This window comes from Macaca fascicularis, chromosome 5, assembly GCF_037993035.2.
Source record: "Macaca fascicularis isolate 582-1 chromosome 5, T2T-MFA8v1.1".
NCBI classification, from domain to species: domain Eukaryota; kingdom Metazoa; phylum Chordata; class Mammalia; order Primates; family Cercopithecidae; genus Macaca; species Macaca fascicularis.
Window position 1 is genome coordinate 56,841,689 of NC_088379.1, and position 22,432 is coordinate 56,864,120.

Sequence of the window (22,432 nt, forward strand, 5' to 3'; positions counted from 1 at the left end):
TGAATTTGAAAATTGTCCCTTCACTATGAAAACTGCCCCTAAGAAGTGACTGCTAACTAGAGTAATCTAGCCCTGAATCTGACTCATCACGAACAGGTCAGCATCAGAAATCACAGGCTCACTCAACTGGCAGAAGTATGTGTTTGGATATGGATGTTATTTTCAGTGATCAAGTCTGAATACTTTGATTCTCAGCAGGTTTTTTTTGCAGAAATTGTAGAGAAATCCACCTAGGTAATTCCGAGAAGACAATGTGAATCAGAACCATTGTTAATGATGCTGTTATCTGGGAGGAGAGACATGTACTTGTTTGGGGTTCATTTCCCATGGTCCAAGACACATGGGTCCTGGTAAAAAACTGTGGACACAAGGTACAGAGCTTCACAACAAATAAAAAGGCAGGGATGGGCCAGTAAGTTATTTTAAGGTATCTTTAAATATAAATTGAACCCCAGAGGCAGAAAAGTCATCTACCCAACACCGGCACATTTTAAACACGATTAGGACTTGTAGGTCAAAATCCCGTAACAAAAAAGGGAAGTTTTTGGTTGTTTCCAAAATGAGGAAAGCATATTAAACAGAATCTTGTGACTTAAACTTCACTCAAGTGAGCTTAAAACTGGCATAATTTTGATACCAAAAGTAAGCTGAATAACCAATACAAAAAACAGAACTAACTGGAATTTTTCACCCCCAAAACATAATCCCAAATCCAAAACAACTTATATAAGAGATGCAAGTAACAGAAAAAGTCAAATAAAACAACAGTGGTTCCTGAATTTAAAGGAAGGATGCCCACTTCTCTCTCTCTCAAGAGGCAGATGGTCAGCTGAAAAATAAAAACATTGTATCAATAGAACACTCCAAAGAAAAAAAATTGCAGCCATCTCTGTTCATGCAATATCAAGTTTTGGGTTTTTTTTGTTTTTTTTTTTTTTTTTAAAAAAAAAACCCCAAACACCAAAACAACCCATAAAACTAATAAAACGAAGGAAAATGTTGTTCAGATCTTATGACCTGATGGTTGAGAATCCTGATCAGGCTGTTCAGAATGTGGCTCATGGGACAGAAAGGACAGGAGATACCATGAGATCACGTTTGTGGGCCCTGGACGTGGTGGCCCCCTCAGGTTAGGGTACACGCTGTCTTCAGTCCATCAGTTCTTGGATCAGCAGCTTCAAGAACATGATAGTTCTAAGCAAGGGGATCCCAGCACAAGACCTTGGGTCTTGGCCCACGTTTTCTGTTTCGCTCAATTTCCTTTTTCCTTTTTAATTAATATTATTGAATATGACTATTTTTTTTGGTAGTGGTAAGTCACTTCAGTATCCACTATGGGCAGACATTGACAAATACAAACAGCAGTGCAATATTTGACCCAGACTTTAAAAGAACAGGAGGCGATGGTGGAAATGAGGTAACTCTTCCCCAACACGTGTGAACAGACAGCTCCTGCTCTTCTAATGCTCTATGTCCATTAGGAGAGAGTAGGGCTTGTCAACAGGATGGTTACATAAAGAAGAAGCTACAGAAGAGAAAAAAGAAAGGTTCAGATTCAAATTTGATTCTTAATGGCTTAAGAAAAAAAGGAGCTTCTCTACAACAAGCTGTGAAAGAACAGCAGTGTGTCAGTTAACGGGGTGACTTCCTTGAGCTCCACGGGAGGGTGAGCAGCAGCAGGGAAGAGGAGGCCAGTGAAGAAGACGATGCCTCAGCTGGGCACCAAGGCACATGAATTGGCAGGGTGGACAGGGACAGGTATGGGGGAAAAAAAGTGATAACATGATATGTGAAGTACAGGACACCACATGGCAAGTATCTTTGAGAAACTGGTGTAACCCAGACAGCAGCCATTTGAAGTCCACCACACAAGGCAGGAAAGCATGAGACTCTTATCCTTGTTTCTTTTATCCAGTAAGCACGTGTGCATATGCAAACCAAGCAGCGACTAAAAAGAACTCACAAAAAAGGGCACACAAACAATGTTTGGGTAAAAATATATTTTCCCCCGCTTTATGTCTTGGCACTAGTGATATATGCATAGATTACCTGTTCACCACTCTCCTACCTTAACAGATGCCAAATTACCAAGCATGTTGCTAAGTGATTACTTTCATATTTGAAAAAATGATATGCTTCACATCAATACAATTACTTTAGTTTTAAAAAAAGACAAATGTCTAACATGCAGCTTACATATATGACAATTCTGCATTAACACTGAAAGTAGATTACACAACAGTTTTAGAAAACACATTGGTTATTTTCAAACAGCAAAATGACAAGGATCTACAACTACAGTTTAAGGCATATCAGCATATTTTAAAATTAAGAAATAGACAAAGTTCTACTGCTGTTCACAGCTTTTCAATTTATTTAAAAAATTCCCTTCATACCTACATACAAACTAGACTTTGTAGGTCTTAATTCCAACTAACGAATGTGTCCTGTCAGTGGAACCAGGACTTTTCAAAGCTCAGACTTGACAATTCCAGACACTTGTAAATGGCAAAGCAAAGGGGTGGGAATGGACAGTTTTTGCAGGACCACACAGAGACAGTAGGACGTGGGTCGGTAACAGCTGAAAAACCTCACTCAATAGTTTGTATGTGAAACAGTCATGGAAATGTCAAGAAAGCAAGGAAACCAAGTCTGTTCATTTGAGGTGCACAAGATGTGGAGAGTGTGTGTTACTGCTGGTGAGTCACAAAGCAGAGAAGGAAGATAAGTAATCTGTGCCCACTGTTACATTAAATAATTCCCATTGTTGAAATGCCCTTTAAAAGGAGAAAACCTTAACCAATTTATAAAGAGCCTAAGTTGGGAAAACACAGTCTGAACTGCCCATAAATTCTCATCAATGCTTCTCCATCACATTCTACAGTACATGTGTTATGGAGATCTAAAGTTCAGAAGAAGCAAAAAGATGGCCATTATGTTTTAACAAAAGATGTGAGGGAAGGCCAGCTAGAGTTATGTAGGCCCCTCACCCCCCAAAAAAGAGGTGGCCACTGTCAGCAGTTAGCACCAGGGAGAGACCACTGGACTAAGATAAAAAAATTAAGTGGTCATAAAGGCATCCTAGCATAAAATTTTTTCTCTTGGTTTTCTCTAGTAGAAGATAGTAATTTCTCATTCTGGATTTACTTGCCTTGCCGGAATCAAGGGCCCTCTGAACTATCCAATGATGCCCATGAGGCTATGTAGAGCACAGGCAGGGATTAATAATTTCTTTTTTTTTTTCTTTGGAGAGTCTCACTCCATCACCCAGGTTGGAATGCAGTGGTGCAGTCTTGGCTCACTGCAACCTCCATCTCCCAAGTTCAAGCAATTCTCCTGCCTTAGCCTCCCAGGTAGCTGGGACTACAGGCATGCGCCACCATGCCTGGCTATATTTTTGTATTTTTTGTAGAGACGGGGTTTCACTATGTTGGCCAGGATGGTCTTGATCTCCTGACCTCGTGATCCGCCTACCTCGGCCTCTCAAAGTGCTGGGATTACAGGCCTCAAGTGATCTGCCCACCTCAGCCTCTCAAAGTGCTGAGATTACAGGTATGAGCCACCACAACTGGCCTGGATTGGTAATTTCGGATTTCCAAATTCAGGTCAAGAAGTGGAATTTATTATGTGGTTCTTGTGAAAAAAAATATAAATGTGGCTTTTTATATATATTTAGTTTTTTTTTTAAAACAAAACAAAAACAAAGGCTACTCAAACCATTACCTTCCTGCCCCCCTTGAAAAGAAAAAAAATCCATCCATCCCACTTGCTTTCTCTAATTTTGAAAAGTCAGAAAGATCTCAAAGGTTTCTTACTACTGTACTTACATGCAAAGGCGAAAGCACATCCAATTAGATTTGAGGGTATCATTTATTCCGTGCAGAGCCAAGGACTACTGTGAAAAAAGGCATAGATACAGAAAGAAAAAAGAAGAGCAGCAATAACAAACTAAACAGGGCCGGGGAGCAGTGGCAGAAAAAAGTTCAGAAGCAATACATTTAAAAAAAAAAAAAAAAAAAAAAGCTTCTATTTGTTTCTTTTGACTTTTTATTCTCTGACTCGCCATATGATTTATTTTGCTGGGAAAATTTTAATGCAAAAAAGTCAATCCAACCAACAATCTTGGAATCAAAAAGTCAGCTGGATGCCTTTCGCTGTTATGCTTATTTAAAAAAAATTTTAGTGATGCAAGAAACAATTTAAAAGTGTACTTTCTGTACGAGCCACAAAAATGCTCACACAAGCGGTGGTTGGAACAAGCATACAACACAAATATTCAAGCTTTTGTCTGATGCACAGCCTATGAGCAAATTCAGCCCATGGTTTGAATCAACATGCCAGCTACTATTCAGCTGCTCCACAGTTAGCTCTAGACTAGAATTATTTAAAAAAAACAGAAGCAAAAACGAGGATGTTGGTCCAGTAGCTCCTAAACGTGTGAAGACTATGACTGCTGCTGTGTCTAGTGTGTAGCTTCTATTCCAGCTTTGTTTAGGCTTCCACGAAACTAATTTCCTTACTTTGCTTAATTAAGCATAATCAGTTCATGGAAGACCATTCCTTCTTTCCTCTAAGTATGGCTGAGGACAAAGAGAAGGAGAAAAAGTCTTTGCTGAAATCAAAATAGAGACTTATTCATTTTAAAAAGAAAGTGTGTGTCAGGGGAGATGCAGCATATTCTATCCTATTAATCTCTAACCAGTGAGGAAAATGTGGAGGGGAAGTGGGTTCATGAGCAATGTTATCCTTTCTACATGTAGAGAGAAAGCTGGGAGGATCTTGTTAGTAGAGGGGAAAAAAACAATCACACAGATGAAAAGATAAGCATCAGAAAGGAACAGTATAGAAAAGAGATGAAATACGCACTTTTCCATACAAATTAGGCATGCAGGATAGGTTCTGGCATGTGGGTCCGCTCCAATCCCTGATGAGGCAAGGGCCTTAGACAAAGAGCAGGTGGAGCTAGCCAAGGTGAGGAATACTCCAGACAATGATTTGAGACTTCAGTTGTTCTATTTCTTCTCTCTTTTATTGCCAAATACTGAAAGGAGACTAAGCAAGGAAGCTGAATAGGAAATGTCTACCTTCTTCACTTACGGGTCATGTTGTGGTCCTTCCTATTTCCACCTTAAAGTTGACAAGGTCTCCCTCAAATTCGTGCTACCAATGATACAGAGTTTATAGCAAATTTTCTGAGGGAAGTATCTGTGGAAATTTTCTCATGATTAGGGAAAAATTTTATTAGAAGTACAAGTATCCTGGAATCAGTCATCAGGGCCTCCCTCTAAGCCCACTGGGAACAAACTGTGTGTTTCATAAACTGTGTGTTTATGAAAGATTCCTTACTGTTAGCGGTAAGCAGGTTGTAGAAAGCCCATCATCCTTAGTAGAAGGTTCTTCTACTAACCAATGTTATATGATTCAACCTTTAAGACGTCTATCTGTGAGAGGATCAAGGATGCACCAGTAAATGTGAACATAATCATAGTTTTCTCAGGCCTGTCTACTCTACTCCAACTTGGCCAGGATTTGAAGGCAGGCATTCAGATGCGGTTTCAAACCATGAGAGGAGACAGTCTGAACAGACCCACAAGCTCAGGCCAAATAATGTTACTGATGAAAATGAAAATGTCATGCAAGTGTAAAAATAAAATATAATGCTTGCTCACCCGTCTGTCTACATACAAATCTACCTTGGCTTGGGACAAGTGTGGAGAAAAGACAGTGAGTTCAGGGATTGTGCACTCATGGAGATGAATCATCAAGAAAATGCAAACTCTTGTCATGGCTATTCAGGTTTTTAGTTCAGCTGCTGAGGCGGTGAGAAGTTTTCATGTCAGATGTACAGGTAGCATTTTACCCCACTTTCCTCTGTCCAAAGCGACATACAAGTAACAGGCCTGCTTCGTGCTGCCATTCAGAACAGGCATAAAAAGCAAATCATTTACTTTCCGGAAACAGAGTCCAGCTGCACAGAGCATTTGCGGTTATTCCCTTGTTCTACCATTTTCTACCACCCAACAACATTCAGCAAACGAGTTAATAATAGTTACTGGTGTTTGAAGAAGGGTAAAAAAAATAAAAATAAAAATAAAAATAAAGAACACACATGGCAGAGATACGATATTACTGCAAAAGCAGGTGAATGCGGGAACATCCTTGGCTTGCCAGGCTTTATGTGAAGCTTGCACTGCAAGTTAAAAAACAAAACAAAAAAGTTAGAAATAATAATAAATTAAAAAGAAAGGAAAATTAGGAGCGACAGCACCAGCATTCAGCGATGGTGAATGCTCATGCAATGATTATGGAATTGACAGAAATTAAAACCAAAAATTTGAGAAGGCTACTCTACATGACAAGCAAAAGCAAAATTTAATACTGAATTAAAGACATACGGTTAGTTTCCATTTGTATGTAATTTAGAATTCACAAGTGACTTCTTGAAACCACTGCATGTCTAGTGGGAGGATTTACTGTTTAGCTTTTGTTTTCTCAAATAACACAAAACCATTATCTATTAGGTTTGGGTGTCCCATTAGTACTGAATAGGAGCTTCATCTTCCACTTCGGAGCTGCTGAAGGCGTCAGAGAATAAATATACAATAAATGCCTTTGTACAATTGACTTGAAGAAAAGGTCTAACGCAGTTTAGGGATTGAAATTACATAGGGAATGGAGGACATGCTATTAATCTAGTTGGGTAGGGGGAAAAAGACAATCACTGTAATGGTTACAGATACAGCAATGCCAGGAGCTTTCCCCCTCTTCTAGGTACAAAGCAATGCCAAACCCACGGCCCATGTGTCTAATTTTAGGCAAGTGCAAAACATGCAACTTTATTCCTTAGCAAGAATCAAAACAGTTTTTTTTTTTTAAAGATGAGTGGATGGTTGGTTAAACAAGTATGGTTTTAGAATGATGAATTTTAAAACTGTCTTTTGGGATAGATGCAACTTAACCAGCAAATGGCTGCTGGCAATTGTGCAGACAGTTTTCAGAAAAGGGAAACACTGTCCACTGACCAACTTACCCCCGCGCAGTCCCACCACTGTGGTACAGCCGCAAACAAGGAAAGTGACTTGGTGGCCAGAGATGGCAGAAGGTGGGGCCAGCTAATGGCAGTGCCAGGGTTTAGTTCTACTTTGCCTGTCATCTTAGGAAATGTTATACACTCTCATGCCACTACAGGTCAAGGAGAAGTATAAAGCCTTACCTACATTAAAAAAGGAGCGTGTCATTAGAATAGAAAAAAGAGAATTTAAAACTATTAGAAAAACTAAGTTAGGCTTTGAGCTGGAAACATAGCAGGTAAATAAGTAAGCATCTGCCTTTTCGTTTTCTACCTACAACAAAGCCAGCTCCTAACGGTAACTCCTACATCTGCTCCAGCTATGCCAGGAGGCATCTTCCCAGCTCTTTTCAGAGTGCTGCCCTGTCCAGCCTGGCCACTGTCTTTCTGCGGTCCCTCTAACCAACGCAGTCCACTGCCTCTGGCAGGAAAAGGTGTGAGTTTTTTGTTTTGTTTGTTTTTTACTTTGACACTTCAGGCCTCCACTGGCAGTTGCTTTCACTGTACAAATGCAAAGTGTGGAAAAGGGTAAGGACCTAGAAAAAGTTACACAAACAATATGTGCCATTGTCAGGAGTAAAACCTGGTTACTACTCTGAACCAAACTGAGTATAATATCCTTCAAAATAAATGAGAATACATAAATAAGCTAAAATAGAATCCACACAGGCTTCACAGAAACTTTGAAAGCATTACACATTGGTAAGGCCCCAGGATAGGAAGAAAATAACCTAACATGTCCGAAAGGGCAAGGAAAAACCTCCCTACACTGGGAAGTTTGTTACTAAATAAACTTTTTTAAAATGGAGGCACAATAATGATCAGTTCTTGGAATTTTTATTGCTTAAAGGCACGTCTAGTATACACGAAATACTCTTTTAACATTGCTGGTCTTTTAGAAACATTCTTAGTTTTAAAACTCGAACCTTTATGCACTGAGTGCTTCAGGATGAAAAGAAAAACTTGACTTTGGGTTTCCTAAGCTATAAGTCAGCAGCTTTTTGTCTCATTCATACCTATAGATGTATGTGTACGTACACACACACACACACACACACACACACACACACACACACACACCCATATCCTTGGTTGGTCTGGATTAACAAAGGTACAATGCCAAATGGCTTTCATCTGTCTTCACTGGAAGAGTCACTGTAATCTCTGAGTCTCTGCATGGGGAACATCACCATGAGTGTTAGATGCTCTCCCGACACACATAGCTACAAAGGGTTTTCTTAAACTAGATTATAATCTATGTGGTTGTTACTCTCAGAATTAATCCAGCATAACTAAATTTTGGGCCTTGAACTCCTTTGGTCACTTGGATCTGTGCCAACTCCAAATAAAATCACAACCACTTCTACTATTGTTCAGAACATTTGCCTCCTCCGTTGCTCTGGTGATACATTTTCTGCTGTCTCAGAGCTCAGAATGTCAAAGTTGGTAAAGCATGATTTAAAACTCTCTCAGTATGTCACTGTAGCAGTCCATTTTTATTTTTACTGCAGGCAACATGAGATTTCTTAGGGGTGAGCCTACTGCACATTCATCAAGAGTAAGTGGACAACAGCACTGTGCTCACTCTTCCCTATAACACATTTCAGTTACTGTGCAGAGACTTGATCCTGTGTACTCTGTGTTTAAATAATGTAATTCTTTATGTGCTTGAGTATCAATGTTTTTGTTTACTTATGGTCAGCTTTTTCCCTAGAACCTCGGCATGTAAGGCGAAAGAGCAAGACTTCCTGAAACAAGTTCTGAGTTGCTTTAAATAGCTGCCCTAAAAGCACCGCACATTAGACAAAGGAGGGCGGCATCTGCATATCTGCCACTGAGATACCACAGAGGTTTTCCTTAGTGGTATTCTTACCATACTGCTTCCTGTCAAAACCGATAGCTAGTAACGTAAAACTAGGCTTAATGTGATTCAAAGGACAGCTTCAAATCACAGGAGAATGTCAAGGCAGGGCTAAATCTCCCACTGGTTTCAGGCAGCTGCTACTGGAGTATCATAGGAAGTGACCAACTCAAGAGCAGAATCTGACCTTTTGGCACATGACATTAAGACCCTATTTAAAAAACCTTTTATGAGTGGGTTTAGGTTTGGCTTGAGGGTTGGCAGAGGTGTCAACTGGATAGGCATTTGGATCCCATTTCACAATAAAACAATTCATCATACTGAATTTAGAGGAAACTAGTGGCCACTAGCAGCTCTTCCAAATGTTTCATTTTGGGAACGAGACTTTCAGTGACTGGCTTACGAAGTCTTACAACACGGAATAGGAGAATAATTTTAACAACTGTGATTTTAAGATGCTCTCTATCAAGAGTCATGAGAATTGTCTTCAGAGGGTGCTGAAGACACATCAACCTGTCTTCTTCGAGACTCCTAGTGTTGGTGTGGAAGATGCTACTGGAGACAACAGGTTCCTCCAGGCCTGATTGCTCGGTCAATGTGGTCAAGTTTCATAAATTAATCTTTGTGTACCTTTTAAAAATATTTTAAAAACCTTCATCATCTTCCCTGCACTGTAGAGAAAATACTTGCTTTTATCTTTCTGGTAAAAGACCAGTTTCCAGTCTGTGAATGGGAAAAGTAGAGACATGCAAGAGGAATAAACTGTTAGAGGTCCCCAATACATGGGGGTGACACCTGCTTACTTTTTCTTATCCTTGTCTTTCTTGGTTTGCTGGGCCCCAGATTGCTGGGCCTGGGACTGAAGCAACTGAGCCGCTGCTTTCTTCTTCTGGAAGTTGTTCACCTCCTCCTCAAGCTCCTTCTTCTTGTCTTCCACTTTCTTCTTTTCTTCTTGGTGTGTCCGCTTTAGAAGGTCAAACTTCTCATGAAGCTGGAGAGAAAAAGAAGACAGGCTTGGTGAACGGAATGAAAATCCATTTGATGTAAAGTTCTTTGGATCTGTTCAAAAAACAAAACATGGCCAGGTGTGGTGGCTCACGCCTGTTATCCCAGCACTTTGGGAGGCTGAGGCGGGTGGATCACGAGGTCAGGAGTTCAAGACCAGTCTGGCCAAGATGGCGAAACCCCATCTCTACTGAAAATACAAAAATTAGCCAGGCGTGGTGACAGGTGCCTATAATCCCTGCTACTCGGGAGGCCGAGGCAGAGAATTGCTTGAACCCGGGAGGCGGAGGTTGCAGTGAGCTGAGATCGCACCACTGCACTCCAGCCTGGGTGACAGAATGAGACTCCATCTTAAAAAAAAGAACACAAACAAACAAACATGTGTCATGTGGCTGCACTGGCTTTAATTACAGGTGTAAAGTACCGTTTTGTTGACTTCCTGGAGGAGCTGGGCTGGGAGGCTGAAGAACATCCCTCAGAGACCCAGACTCCTGTGACACTTGAACTCCTTGGACTAAAGATTCCTTCGCTCTGTTGCCCAGGCTGGAGAGCAGTGACTCAATCTCAGCTCATTGCAACATCTGTCTCCCGGGTTCAAGCAATTCTCCTGCTTCTGCCTTCCAAGTAGCCGGGATTATGGGCATGCGCCACCACGCCCAGCTAATTTTTTGTATCTTTAGTAGAGATGGGGTTTCACCATATTGGCCAGGCTGGTTGCGAACTCCTGACCTCGTGATCCTCCCGCCTTGGCATCCCAAGGTGCTGGAATTACAGGTGTGAACCACCGCACCTAGCCAAAATTAATTATGATCCTAACAAAAAAACTCACCCCAGTGGTAAAATTGGCTCTTTACCTCTGGTCCTTTTTCAAAATGTATAAAAAACATTTACTTAGAGATATATACAATGACTACATATATATGTGTGTGTGTATATATATACATATGTATATACGTGTGCACGTGTGTGTACATATCTATATAAGCATTACGAATTAGCTACTTAAATAATGTGTTGGGAAATTTCTGGCCCTTGAGGGAAGGAAAGGGAAGAAGAAAAGGAAAGGAAGAAGAAAGGAAATGAAAAAGAAAAGGAAAGGAAGGAATTCCAGATAATTTTAGATTTTTTACCCAGCATCCCCTTGGTTCTTGAAGCCAACAACAAATAAGGCTGAACTTTCTCTGCAGCAAAACCATCTTGAGTGCTTAGCTATTTAAATAGCCTCTAAGTTTCAGTAGTTTTTAGACAAAATAAATTAAAACAAGAAAATGAGGAAATTTAGATGATTTCACTTAGAAACGTATAGATATAGTTCAAACACTTCAGATACTCATTATTGACCAGCAGAAATAGACATTATGCACACAAGCGTACATACACACATACATACACACACACACACACTCAAATACAATGGGATGAGTGTTATAGTACAAATCTATGTTAACTTCTAGGAAGCAGTTAATCTGGCCAGGGGAGGGAACTGAGGTAAGACTGGAGCAGGGAGTGCGAGCCCCATGAGGGCAGAAGCACTGGTGCAGACTTTGTGTCAGAGCATGTCCCCCAGACAGTGCCAAAGTCTAGAAGAGTTGGCTGATAGACTAAGATGATAATAATAGTCCCAGAATCCCAAATCTCATGTTTTAAGACTTGTAAATTGAAGAAATACAGAGCTACACAGGCCATATGATCAGATCTGGAGACCTAAGATCTAGTTTTAGTCTCGATTTTGCTAACGAGGTATGTGACTACAAAAACATTTTTTTTTAAATTTTTATTATTTTTTATTATTATTATACTTTAAGTTCTAGGGTACATGTGCATAACGTGCAGGTTTGTTACATATGTATACTTGTGCCATGTTGGTGTGCTGCACCCATCAACTTGTCAGCACCCCAAAAATAGTTTTAACTTTTATAACCTGTTTGTCATCTGTAAGGTGGGAATGAGAATATCTGACCCATTTTCCTGGCCAGGTTGGTAGGTCACTTGTGACAAAATGCATGTAGAAAGTACTCAGACCGGCTGGGCGCGGTGGCTCAAGCCTGTAATCCCAGCACTTTGGGAGGCCGAGACGGGCAGATCATGAGGTCAGGAGATCAAGACCATCCTGGCTAACACGGTGAAACCCCGTCTCTACTTAAAAATACAAAAAACTAGCCGGGCAAGGTGGTGGGCGTCTGTGGTCCCAGCTACTCCAGAGGCTGAGGCAGGAGAATGGCATAAACCCAGGAGGCGGAGCTTGCAGTGAGCTGAGATCCGGCCACCACACTCCAGCCTGGGCGACAGAGCGAGACTCCATCTCAAAAAAAAAAAAAAAAAAAAAAAAGAAAGTACTTGGACCATCATGAAATCCTCTAAAGTGTGAAGTACTAAGAAAATCTCCCTCTTACAAATCTTTCCCTTGGAAGCAGGACAGATGGCTTACCTCTTTCTCTGCCTCTTTAAGTTCAGCTTCTTTCTCCTTCACTCTCATAACAAACATTTGTCTCATTTCTTCTTCTTTCTTCTGCAGTTCTCCCAGGAATTCATTCCTTTTTGCTTCATATGTCTCCTGAAGACTATTCAAAATCCACAAACCAAGGACAGCATTATGAAATTGTATGCTAAGAAATTTCAGTTCACATAATTTCTACCCATCTACTTCCAAAACATAAAGTTGTTGCTTGCCATATTAAAGCATAAGTAGAATGACACTGTTTTACTTTTAGTTATTCTGTGGTTGGAAAGACAAGTGCATCAAGAACTAGAAATCAGTTAGTAAGCATGACATAGCACTAAAGGTATGTCTCTGACTAGCAAAGTTTTATCTTACATATATTCATACAGGGAAAACCTGGGCTGAGGAGGTGGAGGTGGTATAGGATTTGAGAAGATGGAGGAGGCCTGGTATAGGGGGAGAAATGAAGAGGCACTGGAGTCCCACAGATCCAGGTTTGAATTCGGACCGTACCAACTGACCAGCTGTTCTTAGAAAAGCACAGCCTCCCTCAGCCTCCAAGGTCTGAGACGCGGATACAGTGACACTTACCTTCTAGGGATATGACCCTGAGAATGAAATGAAGGAAAGGGAATAAAACATCGAACATATAATCAGTGCCCAGTAAATGGTACTCTCCCCTCTCATCTCCCTCCAGCCCCCAATGTGGAAAATAAACCCAGCAAAAGTAAACTAAAGAGACAACATTACCTTTAAAGGTATTGTAGAAAATTGCTACTTTTCAAGTTATATTACCAGTTGTAAATAGAGCAGGGAGAATAGTTTAATTTTTATTTTCAATTCTATCCTCCTCCTGACTGTCTCGGAAGTTAGAGCCCAATATTCTACATTGAATGCTACAGCTCAGCTTTATCTCTAAGTCAAAACAAATATATTTACAGAGAAATCACTTTGGTAGCACAGCTTAAGAAAATACAACCCCACTGCCACCCCCACATACACACAGAAACATTTGCTGATATTTTATAGGTGCTATTTCTCTCTCTGTCTTGCTGTTTCCCTACAACAACTGTTGTATATTAACCGTCTGCAGTGTATCTGCCTTTCCCATGGACCGAATTCGTCCAAAGCGTAGACTACAAACTGGATAGCCACTCCGGATGACCCCCGGTACCATGCGGACTACCACACATCATTACATCTGTCCATTTAGACGAAGAAAAAGGAAATTCAGGTGATAGGAACATACGTGCATGTAGATACACACATCTATAATGAACTACAGAACTAGTTTAGTATTAGAAAATGTATTAGGCCAAGCACGGTAGCTCACGCCTGTAATCCCAGCACTTTGGGAAACTGAGGCAGGAGGATCACCTGAGGTCATGAGTTCGAGGCCAATATGGTGAAACCCCCATCTCTACTAAAAATACAAAAATTAGCTGGGTGTGGTGGTGAGCACCTGTAACCCCAGCTACTTGGGAGGCTGAGGCAGGAGGATCACTCGAACCCAGGAATTGGAGCTTGCAGTGAGCTGAGACCATGCCATTGCACTCCAGCCTGGGCAACAGAGCAAGACTCCATTTCAAAAAAAGAAAACATATTACTTAGGCTGGTTTTTACTTCAATAATTAACATGGTTATTAGTTTATTAAAAGTAAGTTATCTTGCCCTCGCCACTATCAATAGTACCTGTTTATAAACAATTGTTTTGAGTTTCCAGAGGTACATTTAGCTTTCACATTATCTTACAAGATAAAAACACGTTCGGCCAATGTTAGTGTTGGCTAATATTAATAGCAATAGTTGGACTTCAAGTTTAAGATCTATAGTGATGGATATATAGAGAAGTATACTGATAACAGAACTATAAAATAATTCATGAAATTTTGCATACTAGCTTATAATAAACTCTTCATCACTATTATTTAGCTCAGAATTGCCAAAGGTAGAGGATGACTTGTCCCTCCTATGAAATTTTACAGAAAACTCAGTTTTTGTTGATTTTAGAATAATGAATATATCTCCCCCTTATTTCTAACAAACAATGGAAACTTTGATAGAAACACTACCCAAAATGTATTCCAGAGACCACCAATTTCAAGAAAGGATCTCCAAAAGAGGGGCTCCAACGTCAAAAGACAGAAGGGAGAATGGTGCCCCTACTATCCTTTTAGCAGATTCACAGTGCATGGTGGATCTCAACCTTGGCCGCACAGCAGGGGCACTGGGCACGTTTTGTTGCATACACTTCCCTAAATACAGAGTCCTAAGTTCAGTCCTGGAGAGGCTGATTCAGGATGTCTGGTAAGGCAAAATGGTCTAGTTTTAAATGCTTCCCAGGTGATCTGATGTAACTAGTCTGCTAGTTTTAAATGCTTCCCAGGTGATTTGATGTAACTAGTCTGCTAGTTTTAAATGCTTCCCAGGTGATTTGATGTAACTAGTTTGCTAGTTTTAAATACTTCCCAGGTGATTTGATGTAACTAGTTTGCTAACTACTGCTTGTCTTAAATGCTCTGAGAAGCCCAAGAGTAAAAGAACCTGTTTAACTTGATTGTCTTAGAACCCTCCAAATTTGTCTGATCATGGAAAATTTAAGCAATTCACTGATAGAATGTGCTCTGGGTAATGCTACCCTAAATGGTGAGAACTCACTAAATGACTCTGCCTTATCCAGTTCCAACCACAAGCTATCTTACGCTTCAGTTTCTGAAGATACATTTTGAAACTATGAATCACAACTCAATTGTGGGTCTTAACCAGTACCTTAAAAAGTTTAAGAGTAGGCATTACTACACAAAATGTGTATGCTGGATCATGATGGAAAATGCTTTTTATAGTGAAGCTTGCAGTCCAAAATTGGAAAGCCTAGTCCCAGAGAAAGCCTAAGGAGCAACTTTGCCATTGGCAAAACTGGAAGCAGTTTTGACACCCTGGGCCAGAGCAGGCAAATGGGCTCAACAAATGCTACTTCTTATATCATTGTGTCTTAGGATGTGAGCCAGCTTTTGAACTCTGACATTGGAAACAATAATCAGGAACATAAGAAACATAAGCCATAAAACCTTACCCCAAGGAATCACAACTGTAATTAGTTACTTACAAATGACTTAGAACCACAGCATCCACAGAATCAGATTCCCAGACACCTCTGCCAGTTGAGTTGTCCACTGGAGATACCAGAAGCCCTCACTAATATTTCCCAGTCATTGAAGACCAGTTCAAAAGAAACTGGCTCATATCCAGTAAAGATATCCAAAGTGATTATATATCTTTTTTTTTTTTTTGGAGACAGGCTCCTACTGTCTCACCCAGGCTGGAGTGCAGGGGCAGGATCATAGCTAACTATACCCTCGAACTGCTGGGCTCAAGCGATCTTCCCACTTCAGCTTCTCAAGTAGTTGGGACCAACCACAAGCATGTGCCACCATGTCTGGCTAATTTTTTTTTTTAATTTTTTGTTGAGATGAAGTCTCCCTATGTTGCACAGGCTGGTCTTACATTCATGAGCTCAAGTGATCCTCCTACCTCAGCCTCCTAGAGTGCTGGGATTTCAGATGTGAGCCTCTGCACCCATCTCTTCAGTGGTATCTTCCGCAACTTTTAGTTCTTCAAAGTTAATTTTTAATTACAGTTACTAATACCCTTTTCTAAGTGAGAAATGTGTACCTTTTTCACAAGATTTTAGATTGATTTGAAATTGAGGATTTTATCTTGTAATTTCCTCTTAACAGCCCTTGGGAGAGGCAGGTTTTGCTTGTGGAGGTCAAAGGAAGAGAATGAACACAGACACTTCAGTTCATCCTTCATTCTGGCGATTCACACAGTACAATTCTCTCTCTGTTCTTATCTAAAAGCATCTAGTGGAGGGCATGCCAGAGTATGATAATCTCTACCAGCATTTGTGGAGTGGAGCAATACAAACGTGAATTCATTTAATCCTTACAATAACCCAGTAAGATAGACAATACTATCACCTCCCACTTTATAGATGGAGAAACTTGGACACACAGGTAATCTGAGCAGGTCACACAACAAAGAAGTAACAGAGCCAGGACTGAGCCCAGGCTACCTTGCTCAGATAAGAACTCTACCTCCTGCATTGCATGGCTGGTGTACGGAGGCCCAGCCACTCCTAATGAGTCTCCTGGGCCTGGACCTTGTTGGCCTCTGAGAAAATGGCGGTAACTGAGTGTTTTGTGTGAGTTGAACGAGGGTGAAGCAAGGAGATGGTGGTGTTCCGAGGTGAGATGAGAGCAGCTTGGGCAGGTACTGTTAGGAAAAGCGCAGTGGCCTCTCAGGAGAAAGGAAGCAGGGAGTAGCTCATGGGAGACACATGACATCTCCTCTTCTACCCTATAATGCCAGCAGAAAGGGGTTGGGGTCGAGGAAGGAGAGGCCTGGGTCCAGGGAAGTATGGGTGCTCTGGATGGTAGAAGCATGAGTTTCAAGGCTTCAGGGCAGCAGCTGGGCATGCGCGGGGGGAGGATAAAGATGGGCTTGGGAAAGAGCAGATGAATGCCTGGTTATATATGTATTCTGCCACAAGACAATAAAGACACAAGTGTGCATGCAGCCAGGTTTAAAGGCAATCTAGGGACGGGCTCCACTAGCTTTACGGCCGTGGTGTGCTGCCAAGGCTTGAATACAGCGTCTCTGTGCACACCCAGCTCCTCCTTTTGCCTCACACTGTGTAACATACACAGTGGCGCTGCCTCTTACTAGACTTGGCCTTAGAGGTCACTCCCTGTTTTACAAACATGTACTGTAAACACAAGGGGGCCCAGAGGACAAATGGTGAATGAGGGTGCTCACTGGGAAGGATGAACTTCACTGCACACCCATGCAGAAATCCTGTGCTTTGAGAATACAAAACCTTAAGCCCTTGATTTATACTCCTCCAAGCTCAGCCTAAATTCACATGGAAGATCCATCTTCCACGCACATCCAGGAATGGTGACTTTGCAGATGAAATTCTGGAAAATTACTTAAATCAATTGTGGCTTCTGCTTTTCCTTAACTCTGTCATCCTCCAAACAGAGTCACCTCACTCCATTCCTCCCTCTCAGGTGCACAGGAAGTGCTGAGGGTGCCCGAAATTCTTCAAAGCAAAGGCTGAGCCCTTTTAAAAGTAGTGGTTTCCAAGAAAAGGAAACTCAAATTCATTTCATATCACTATTTACCAAGACATGTGATTTAAAGCCAACTTTTGGTACCAAGTGATCTTCCCTAAACCAGGAGGGACACCAGAGTTTGAATGAGTGGTCTAAGAGGAGAAACTGTTTCCAGTTGAAATGGAAAACCTGGTCCCAGTTACCGAGATGTTAGAAGGTATTTATTTTTAGAAGGTCTACTTTTTTCTAATTTTCTAATTTTCTTATATATGGAAAAAAGTAAAGGCCTTGGTAATATATATGTGTATATATATAATGTGTGTATATATATCTATTATATATACATAAGATATACATATATTATTAATATAATTATAATATATAATTATATAAATAATATATATGATTATATGTTATATAATATATAATTATTTTATATATCTATATATAGCGCGCGTGTGTGTGTGTGTGTGTGTGTGTATATATATTTTCCCTTTTCATCATCAAAAAGTAAAACTCAGGCCAGTGGAAATGGATCCAAGTGGGGAAGGGAGATATGGATAAAGCTCTCTAAGCATCAGGCAGACTCAGTGATGTCCCTCACCAATCCTGAAGCCACTGAAACAGGGAGAACAAAGCAGTGGGCTGGTCCAGCAGCTTCCCTCGCAGAAGCCCTGCTGGGCCTACCCAGCTCCACCTCTTCCTGGTGGGCAGTTACTCTGGGCTTGCAGGAAATGCCTTAATTAAAATGCTGGCTACACAGACAACTTAGTGGCCTGCAGCAGCAGGAAATCCTCACCATCCCCAGGCTCCCAGGGAATCTAAGAAACCCAGTCAAGATGGTGGAAGGACTTGGTCTTGCCTGTCCCAGAAGACTTAGGCCACTGGGCCCTTCCTGGTGGTGTAGATAGCTAAGGGTAGCATCATAGACTCTTCGAATTCCACAGATTCCTGAGTTGAAAGAAACACAACTATGCCAAATGGCTCTGAACATTTTGAGAAGTAAAAACACTTTGAGAGGTAAATGACCTCAAACAAACTCAAGAAACAGTCACACGCATTCTAACTTTTGCAGGCAGTTCACAGGCTCCAAGTTATGATCTTGTCTAGGGGTTGGGCAACTACAGCCTGAGGACCAAATCTGGCCCCCCATCTGTTTTTGTAAATGAAGTTTTACTGGAACACAGCCATGTCCATTCATTTACAGTATGGTCTATGGCTGCTTTCGGACAAGGGCACACTGAATAGTTGTGATAGAGACCATTTGGCCTGCAGAACCTAAAATGTTTACTATCTAACCCAGTACAGAAAAAAAAATTTTTTTACTGGATCTAATTATTCCATGATCTGGATCAGCTCCTCATTTCACAGATGAAGAAATTCAGGCCCAGGTGGGTTAAGAATTTGTAGCATAGCAGGACCAAGAACTGAACTCAAACTCCTGACTCCTAGTCCAGTGCTCTTCAACGCTGTCTGGATTTGAATGAAGGCGAGGGGAAAATGAATTCAATTTTATAGCAGTTCCTTTTTTTCAATATCTCTTTGCATGAAAACAAATATTCTATGTAATAGTGAAGATGGCCTTTCCCACACAGAAACTGTTTCATCAGGTTTAGTAACCATAAAGTGGACTTGCCTTTGTAAGGACTGTTTTCTGGTAAATGCATTTCAAGGTTCAATTAGTTAAACCTATGTACACAAAAAGCTGTCCTATACCTTGCCTCAGAATGTGACTTTCACATGGTTGGAGATGATCAGTTTTGCAAGCCGCCAGGGCAGAAGGGAATGATGCAACATTGGCTAGAAGTTAACTTCTTGGTAAACCCCTTGTCTGGGTTCTGCATTTGTTCTCACTGCATACACACATGCTCGTGGAACTCCTCAGTAGCAGAGTGCCAGGCGACAAGCCCAGGCATTCCTAAACTATCTCTAAAGCAATTGCAAGAAAATAAACTCCCTCCTGGCCAGGCGCAGTGGCTCACGCCTGTAATCCCAGCACTTTGGGAGGCCGAGTGGATTACAAGGTTAGGAGATCGAGACCATCCTGGCCAACACAGTGAAACCCTGTCTCTACTAAAAATACAAAAATTAGCCAGGCACGGTGGCGGGCGCCTGTAGTCCCAGCTACTTGGGAGGCTGAGGCAGGAGAATGGCGTCAACCCGGGAGGCGGAGCTTGCAGTAAGCCGAGATGACACCACTGCACTCCAGCCTGGGTGACAGAGCAAGACTCCGTCTCCAAAAAAAAAAAAAAAAAAAAAGAAAAGAAACTCCTCCTACAGACCCACAGGGACAGAATCTACTGTGCACAGGCTGCCTCGGGTTCTATTGTCAGCCAGCTTGTAGACATCAGAGTGTGTTGTAGGGCTAGCCAGCAAAGAGGAGAAAAACAGGTTTTTTTTCCCCAAGGAACTATGGCCCTCAATTTCTAAAGGCACAGAGCCCAGACACACCTCACAACACCTGAATTCAAATTCCCATTAAGAAACAGCCTGGGGGCCAGGCGGGGTGGCTCACGCCTGTAATCTCAGCACTTTGGGAGGCTGAAGCACTCCAGCCTGGAGACAGAGCAAGGCTCTGTCTCAAAAAAAAAAAAAAAAAAAAAAAAAAAAAGAAACTGCTTGGGCACCATCTGGACAATCCTCTCCTCCACCAGGAGGTGGCGAACCTGGCCTGGCAGCCTCACCCCACACCTTTATCCAGAACCATCCCACGACTCCCCCCAGTGTGGGCCAATCCTATCCCTACCACTGGATTCTGACGGGGTCTGGGCTTCAGCTGGGGTATTAATTCTACATCCATTTCTCCCCTTCACATTTTGCATCTTTATCTGCCAGTGATATAAAAAAACACATAATCTCCTGAAAGCTATTCTCCTTTCCTCCTGATTCTTTGTTGTGAGAATTTTACTGAACCACTGAAAGCTAATAGTAAAAGTGCTTGACAAAGGAAGAGCCTTCGGAAGTTAAAGGTGTTTGGCAAAAATGAATGGGGCAAACTGTAATCAGCAACCGCACCTTTGTAAATGCATCAACCAGGCTCTGTACCTCTGCAAGAGAACAGGCAGAAACCTGGGCTCAGGACCCAGATGGCAAGAGCTCAACACCACACCACTGTTTACTACTTGGAGGACCTTGGGCAGTTTGTTTACACTTTCAGTGCCTTTGTTTCCTCATCTGTAAAATGTGGATGATAATAATGACATCAACTAGATAAGTTAGTTGAGATAATGCAAATAAAGCAATTATCACAATGCCTGACAACATATGTATTAATCTTCACCCACCAGATCCTTCCATCATCACTATCTCAATCCAGCAAGCATTTCTGTGATGTACCAACATGCTACTCTCACCACTGTCTAGGAGACAGCTGATTGCTAGGTGCTTTCATACCTGAAGGGTTTGCTGTCAGGGTCAGTGTCCTTGAACCCCATCTCTTCAAGCTTACAGCGTCGGTACAATTCGTAGTGGCGGGTGTGAGTCTGCTCTCGCAAGTCCTCCATGTTCACCCGGATCAGCATCTCTCGAAGTTTCACAAAATCACAATGATTTTCATTCTCAACTATGAGGGGGGAAATGGAGGAAGTGGGATCAGCAATGATGTCACTGAAATATCTGCAGTGATGCTTCCAAGATGTTACTACCATCACTCCTGAAATCTCTAGGGTCTCAAGGCCATCTGAAGATCCTTTACTGGATTCACCTTACATTCATGATGAAGACAAGATTTCTGACAACACTGACCATAATACTGATGACAATGCTGACTGCTGAGTGCCTACTGAGCACAGGGCACAGGGGGAGGAGCTTGAAAACAAATATTGTCTTTACCCCTCATAATAACTCTGCCAAGTAGATGTCATGACTTGCTTTGCAGATGCAGGAGCTTGGTGAGCAAGCTGACCTCCCAAAGAGAGGTAGCAGAGTCTAGGTTCAAACGCTAGAACATCTGATCCAAAGCCAGATGTTGTACCACCCATGCTGTCTATAACTGTGCAGGGCCACTTTTACATACCACTTCATTTAATTTTATCAACGACATTGGGAAGAAACGAATTTTCTTATTGTAGAGAAATTGGTAAGAGTAAGAACAATTGTATTTTTCCCAGGGATCTCAAAGGTACTGTTTCTTCTCACAGCTTTATTGTCTTTATTCAAAACAGAGGAAAAGGAGGTCTGATACATCTTAAACCAATGAAGAACTTTCTGTAGCCATCCTGCTTAATCCATAGCACTGGATGTCCTCCTTCAGAACACAAGGGTAGGTCATACAGTCCTTGTCCTTCAAAGTGACATACCTGACAAGCTTTCAGGTTAGACTGTGGCCATGTCCCACAGTGCCAAATATAGGTCAAATATTCTCATAAGTCTCAGATTTACTAAGATAACATTTTATTAGAAGGCGTTTTTTGCATAGTTGATGGAGAAAAAAGTACCCTCTTGTTTGCAAGAAACTTTTTGCTGCTTTTTAATACTTGGCTGATAAAACAAGTTCCAACACCTAGGGAAGAACTATTTTTCAATCAGGACTTTATCTTAATTCCCTACACAACCCAGCATCCTTGAGGGGCTACTTCAAGGGATTGGCAGTCACATCTCTCCATTGTCCACCTACCTGATTACTTTTTCTTTCCTCCTCACCTCCACGAGGGTGGAGCCCCACCACACCCTCCCACTGCCAGCCCACTGTTGAGGGCCTCCCTAAACAAGACGGGAAATGAACAAACACGGCCATTCACATAGGGGCTAAATGTGAAGACTCCATCTCCCATGCTGTGCACATACCCTGCACCACACCCCAGGGGTACTGCCTGGCCTTTGCCATCTTGTTGCCAATCTTCACCTCTTCGGTGCTGCCAACCACTGCAAATGGGAGATGGACCTGCCAAGCAAAAGGACAGAGAATAGTTACCTTCCCCTGCTCTGACAGACTGGTTTCC

The 22,432-nt window shown here is 41.7% G+C and overlaps 1 protein-coding gene across 12 annotated transcripts in view; it reads right to left on the minus strand.

The window, feature by feature from the left end:
* Positions 1–417: 417 nt before the first annotated feature.
* The window catches only part of SEPTIN11 (septin 11), a 138,985-nt gene continuing 116,970 nt past the window's right edge, over positions 418–22,432 (minus strand). For 2 of the 12 annotated variants that reach the window (XM_074039842.1, XM_045392452.2), the window contains 6 exons: positions 22,278–22,374; positions 20,886–21,054; positions 12,364–12,496; positions 9,734–9,921; positions 3,828–3,892; positions 418–829 (listed from right to left, as the gene is read on the minus strand). In XM_074039842.1, coding sequence (XP_073895943.1) covers positions 3,871–3,892; positions 9,734–9,921; positions 12,364–12,496; positions 20,886–21,054; positions 22,278–22,374 — 609 coding nt within the window. In that variant the 3' untranslated portion in view covers positions 418–829; positions 3,828–3,870. Of the gene's footprint in view, positions 1,526–1,985; positions 6,191–9,733; positions 9,922–12,363; positions 12,497–20,885; positions 21,055–22,277; positions 22,375–22,432 lie in introns of those variants that run through there. The other 10 variants (XM_045392453.3, XM_045392450.2, XM_074039841.1 and 7 more) reach the window with 7 other exon arrangements.